This window comes from Hakea prostrata, chromosome 3, assembly GCF_041222555.1.
Source record: "Hakea prostrata isolate BN-2017 chromosome 3, UWA_Hpros_2, whole genome shotgun sequence".
Lineage (NCBI taxonomy): Eukaryota > Viridiplantae > Streptophyta > Magnoliopsida > Proteales > Proteaceae > Hakea > Hakea prostrata.
In genome coordinates this window covers 25,313,225-25,319,641 of record NC_142602.1, presented here as the reverse complement: position 1 = coordinate 25,319,641, position 6,417 = coordinate 25,313,225, and the positions used below count along the sequence as shown (strand labels likewise).

Below are 6,417 nucleotides of genomic sequence, written 5' to 3'. Positions count from 1 at the left end.
CAATCATAATAGAAGAAGAGGCTCCATTCGGCTCCAACAAGTAAAGTCCTTTGGCCAACTTTCCACGTCCAATCTCCTTCCCTATTATTAGATCCTGGAAGATACAATAGGAAGGAGAAAATATTACCTCACCTTTAAATCATTGGTAAGACTACTAATTCAAATAAGATTAGTAGCAAAGAACGGAACATGCAAAATTTAAAACAAAGAAAATGATGGAAAATGTTGTATGATCCCCTTTCCAACAATGGAAGGGTGAGAGCCATAAGCTATATGCACTTTATCTTTCCTTGAAGTAGGTAAACAATTCAAAAAAAGAAAAACAAAACATGTCATATGGTCTGTTGCTCTAGTATCGATGATCCATGTAGCGGAAAGAGAAGAAGCATGGAAGCTTGTAAATAAGTTACCTCAACTAGCAAGTTAGGAGTTTGAATATGCAGTTGAAGGAAATTGGAGCAACAACAGTAGTGAAAGACTGTAGAATGTGCCTTAGAGCTAGCAACTCTTCCTTTGTGCTATTTTTTATTCAAATCGCAAGCTTCCCATGTAATTTTCAACACGTGACTTTGGTATAATAGGGTTTGTAGTAGTGCTCACACTTAACCACATCTTTGGCTAATTCAGTTTTAGACACCATACTTACACTCCGAAGAGTAGACTTTTTCATGATTGAGTTGTGAAGTATAGTTAGGAGACGACTCTTACTCACACTAATTAGTGCATAGGATTTGTTCTTGTGTGGAAAAGGGAGAACAACTCAAAACTTACACCTGGACCCGATTATACTCCACACTCAAGCCAACCAAAAGATTATAAATCTGAATTTTATCAACATGCTTCCTGTAGACAGCCACATTGTCATGATCAATTGGGTGATAATCACCATAATGATCTAATTCTTGCCAAAGAAATCACAATTCTACATAGTGTTGTGCAACTATCAACTCCTTCTGTGTAGCTTCATAGAGTTTCTTTAGATCCGTACATCATTTCCTAACTATCCATAGGTCTCTTGAGTGGCCATCCAAATTTGGCCTACTATATCAAGTAGTACATATCCCTAGCTAAGACTTGGACGCATGGAATTCAAAAGGAACGACATAATAAGAAAGACATTTGAAATTCATTTATCCTAAAGTGTGCCAACTATCAAGGGCTCAACAGTAGTGCTCGTAATATGACTAATAAGACCTCTTCCAGTGATTGTCAAATTGGCTGAACAAGACTAGATCAATTAATTAGTTCTATCGAACCTAACTGAGAGTGGTGTAAGAGTAGGACGATTTTCTAAACCAGTAGGAATAGTTGTAGCATCTGATGTTGCCATATTTCCAGCCAAACCACCAAAAAAATATTTGTAAAAAAAAAACCAAAAGTTGATAGATCCTCTCTTCTTTTTCTTTTTTTCTTTTTTATTTTATCGAACCTACTGTTTTTTAGTCTTCAACCTTCCAAAATATCTGAAATGTCACCAAAAATGTAGATTTTCAAGAAAAAAAAGACCATGTTTTCGGAGAGGTAAAAATGAGAGATAGCATTACTTCATAATGAATTACCTCATATAGGCTGCCCTAGAAGAAATTAATCAACCAAAGAAGGGGTAGCAGCGGTAAAGAAAGAGAAAGAGTCGATGGAAAGAGAAAAAGAGAGGGGTGTTGGTGACAGAGAAAGGGGGGGGTCTTGTCGTTGGCAAAAAAAACAAGAGAGAGAAAGAGAGGAGTTGAAGGCAGGAAGGAGGGGTGTCACACGATTCTAATTTTTCCTAGTCTCTGATGCCATGTGAAAATAATTGAATGCTTGATGAATGAATCAATGTGATCCCAAGCCTCTTATTTATAATAACATGAGGTATACAAGATCACGTAACTACCCTTACTAGGAACTAAACAATTGAATTATAAATTGGACCACCAATACATAAACTCATAGGAGAGTTTTATATATTGGGGAGGAGGTTATTATATATGGCATCTACAATGGTCGAACCCATAACATCTTCACTAAGAAGTATGAGTCTTTACCACTCTATCAACCTTACATTGAAAACCAACTGACACATTCTCACCTTCAAATTCAGAATAACATCCAATTGAGTTCAGGTGGGGTCGGTTCAGCTAGTGAGTGCCTTGATGCCCCAAGACTATCCTCTCACAAAATTTTGATGAGAGGGACTTTGTCACTTTTGATGATGAGCTGATCCATGTTGTGTTTAGATGAAGAGCTTGCCTGATTGTAGGAGCTGCAGCTCCCATGGGTTCGAGTTTGTGTAACCAATATGCTTGGCAAATCATGCAACAGAGGACCCCTGGTCTCACCTTCGATACCTGCTTGCCCAGGAAAACCAAAACCAAGGCATGAACTATCAATATTGACTTTTCACAAAGGAAATTGGTGGCAAGTCCCATCGGGTAAGAAATGTCTCACTTTCATTGGTGCCGGCCAGTAAATCTCCACCATTATCCTGGATTAAGCAGGAGGGAGAGGGAGGGTCAAGAATTGAGAAAGGGGGAGAAATCAGTATCATGGGTCAAGCAAGCGCTTGAACGACCTAAAGACTTGCGACTTGTGCTCTCACCTAATTCGCACATGACTGCAATCAAATTAATTTTGTTCCTTTGCCTCCCAAGAGGCTCCCTAGTCCCTACATGAGCGGATCACCCTTCCTTCATTGTTCCACTTCCACCCTAGTTAATGATCTTGTTTTGGTGGGAAGTGGGACCCTGGTTAGTGATCATTATTTACTTAGAAATGGAGTTTCTTTGAAATTTTCCACAATGAACCAGCAGAGCAGAGCTTCCCCAGTGACTCGAGTCACTGTAACACTACATTCCTTCATGCGAATCGGATCAGGATCGGCTCTCACTATTTCAATCGACGAGTCCAAACTCCAAATACAGTTTCAGTATTTGATTGTCAATCATTGGATCAAATTTTGATTATGTGGCACAAGTACTACCAATAGCCAGCAGCTGCAAAATAAAAATCCGGTTGGCCATTGGGAGTTGTAAAGGAGGATCAGGTGGAGATTCTATAACTGACACGTAGAAGATCATATGATGATAGGTTTTCATTTTCGTACTGTGAAGAGCGAGAGGCTCGCCTTCTCTAGGGTTTGGAAAAGATATGGATTTGACTCAACTTCATACCCCACCATTTTCCCCCAGAAGTTGCTAAGATCTGTAGATGATCTGATATGGATTCGGAACCCCAACCCCTTTTCTCCACGACAGAGAACATCTGCTTGTTGGCTTCCCCAGTTCGCATCTCATCTTCATAGATCGAATCCGTACCAACTCTACCAAGTTACTTCAAGGTTTATCAATCTCATAAATGGATTTTCCTGATACATCTCAATTCTCAAATAAGTACCAAGAGAATTCAAAATCCCTACTAACTACAGAATCTCCATACATTTGGAACACAAGGTTATAAGAAATTCTAAATTGTGACAGACACAGAATCTCCATTAGCTACCAAGAGAAGGGAACAGAAACTAGACAGCAGTGTCCCTCCTCTGAATTCATCCTCTTCAACGCGAACCATCGTTTTTGCGTCCTATTTGTTTGTGGAATTCACTGAAGAACAACTCTTTGGAACTTGGTTTCGGTGGAAGAATCGGGGCCTCCACAGCCCATCAAACCTCTTTTTCTTCTAGTAATTGTACCGCCCCCACAGTTGACGTCTGCAGTCAGAGAATGTTGGCTCGGTAGGTAAGGCGTTGCTGGTGACGAAGTAATGGGCACTGGTGGGATCTCGAAGGAATCGAGTTGCGGAGGTGGGTGTCGCCACTGGGGGAGCGGTCCTGCTAGAAGAAGCGTCTGAAGTAGTGGTCCAGCTTTCTTCACTGCCTGTAAAAGCTTTCCCTTTTCTGGCAATGGCTTACCTGGTGCTAGCTCTACAGTTTCCGACGGTGGTTGCAGTAGTGGAATTGGGTCCGTCACGGGAGGCGAAACGGTGCTCTCTTCGCGGTCCGAGGAAGATATGCCGGTGCTGGAGTCACCTCCTCTTCTGGCTTCTTCTTCAATGCCGGACCTCCCTGTGACGAGGGTAGTTCGTTGGAGAAGTCTCTTCAGGAGTAAGAGCTTCTCCATGTTTAGCCTATGGCATTTGTCTTGTGCCTCGTTTCTCTCCCTGATGGTTCTTTTCAAAAGATCTTCGAGACGGATCATCTGTTCTTCTCTTCTCCTCATCTCATCTTGAGCTGCTAGCCTGGTTGTTTCCAGCTCCAGGGTCGTATACAAAAGGGATTGCCTTAGCTCCTCCGATGTCTGCACAGTTACAAAATCACCTACTAACTCATTATATAAGAAAAATATTTCCAACCCATTACTGCGAAAGTTAAGTATTGATCATGCCACAACACTGGAAGTATTATGAATTTATGATAGAACGCAAGCAGGGGAAGATGAGAATGTTACCTTTCCATGGGAGTAAAAAGCCCAGTTAAGAGGCGAGATGTGCTGATTGGCCATACTTTTTAAGCCTGAGCGTTTTGAACTGTAATGGGCTCAAACAGATCAACACTAAAATGAACTGAGTGGCAGCTTCAGAGAGGGAGGGAAGCAGAGAAGAAGAGAGGGAGGAATTGAAGTTCTTGCCTGCTTGCTTTGTGAGTGTAGCTTTCTTTAATTAATATTCCTTAACTTCAACTTTCTATGTGGTTGGACAAAAGAAACACAAAAGGCCAAAAACCCTCCACAAAAAGGCCAAAGGAAAAGCCCTACTTTCACATTTATTTCTGCTATCTGGTATTCGAATAACATTCTTTTCTGAACTTACTTTAGACCCCCTCCTAACTTCAGGGTATACCTACCTTTCCGCCTAAAATTATTGCTATATACCTATATGAAGTAGAATTTTTAGGCGCCCAAGGTATTAATTGTGCGTCAGCCTTAGGAAACCTCATAGATTAACAGAATGCTGCATGGTCTTCACTATATAGGAGCCTAATAGTGGCTGTGGCCCATGGAGCTTCAATATGGATTGGTTTCTCAATTTAATAAGAATCGATGGAAGGTCTTCTTCGAAATCAGTGGGTGCAAGGACTACATGTAATATTCTTAACTACTTTCATATGGTTGGAATGCCACTGGGCAGTGGGATCCCTTGCAGAGGAAGGAAACTCATCTTCCCACATGGAGAATCGATCATGAATCATTACACCATATGATCAGGAGGAAACAGATTTTTCATGTAAGTAAGAACTCCATTGATGGTTAGGGTCTCCTAGTACCCAAAGCTCCATCTACACAAGCAATGAAGTCAACGATTAGAATTAGGCCAAACTATCATAAGCAGGAACTTTTTGGAAAGGTAATGAAGTCAGACCATTTGCTTCCCTTGAAAAAAGATAATATCTTGATGATGTTCATTGAGGGTTGAATCACTTATGAGTTGCAACCGCTTGAATAACCAAAACCCACTTGATGATGATGTATGAAGCTTTCAATCAAATCATGAATTATACTTGCATTAGGGATGTAAATCAATGGTTAAGTTTCTGAATGAGCTTTTTACCAAGAAAAAGTTTCTCTGAGGAGCTTTAAAATTTGTAACAAAATGATGAATTCCATCCCCTTGATAATTAAGATCTATTTGATGTGTATTAAGGGTTGAAAAATTGATGGTCCTTGAGCTTTTCAGAGATATCATCTTCTCTAGCAAAGGTTGCCATCTTAGAACAATGCGGCCTGGATGAAGCTTCTTCATAGAAAAATCTTAGCTGCTATCTAGCTTGCAGGAATTTTACTCCTATTCTTGTGGGGATCAGATGGAATAATTCAAATCCCTCTTGGCTTCATCTATTCATTTTTGTGTTTCTGTATCATTTTTAGTTATCTTCTCATTGGCTGAGAGCAGGGTAGTAGAACATTTGTTAAACCCAAGTAGTAGCCAAATTACATCCATTCTTCATGGTTCCAATAGCACACATGAAGTCATCAAGGTAGCAAAACATGTGTTCTTTACTTCTTGAAAATAACAAAATGATAAGTGTATCCTCAAATTCATCCCATAGCACAAACTAGTCTTTGTCATCTTAGTTTGTGGGTTTGCCTTCATCTTAGAAACCTCCACCTCTTCTTGATGATCATTTCATGTCGGATTATTTGAGACTACAGCAACAAAATTTTCAAATCCGGCCCCTGTTTTTCTTAGTTGTCGTCACTTTTGCATGTGCTTGCACCTTCTTGACGACTTCCATTGATCACAGTCGTCCACTCACAAAAAGGATGAGAAGGAATCGAGAAATCCAAAACGTGCATACTCTCTTTCAAAACTAAGCAATGACCATAATATTGTCTCTTTCGCATTGTTTTTCAAACTTTGGAGATATGAATTTTTTCCATTAATGATACAGACAAAAAGATCGACAACGAGTTACATAGGAGTCAAATGTTAGTGTAGTTGTTTATG

At 40.1% G+C, this 6,417-nt stretch overlaps 1 protein-coding gene across 1 annotated transcript; it reads right to left on the bottom strand.

Annotated features, from left to right (window-relative positions):
- Positions 1-3,068: 3,068 nt before the first annotated feature.
- LOC149021862 (uncharacterized) lies at positions 3,069-4,731 on the bottom strand. The gene is made up of 2 exons (XM_089147201.1): positions 4,422-4,731; positions 3,069-4,271 (listed from the first exon to the last, which is right to left on the bottom strand). Exons 1-2 carry the CDS (start codon positions 4,473-4,475, stop codon positions 3,576-3,578), a joined length of 750 nt encoding a protein of 249 aa, XP_089003327.1. The 5' UTR covers positions 4,476-4,731; the 3' UTR covers positions 3,069-3,575.
- Between the last annotated feature and the right edge of the window lie 1,686 nt (positions 4,732-6,417).

Excerpts from the sequence above, each read along its gene's own strand:
- LOC149021862 (XM_089147201.1), bottom strand. The coding sequence starts at position 4,475 with ATGGCCAATCAGCACATCTCGCCTCTTAACTGGGCTTTTTACTCCCAT. Across the intron at positions 4,272-4,421 it reads CTTTTTACTCCCATGGAAAG|ACATCGGAGGAGCTAAGGCA; the intron begins GTAACATTCTCA and ends GTAACTGTGCAG.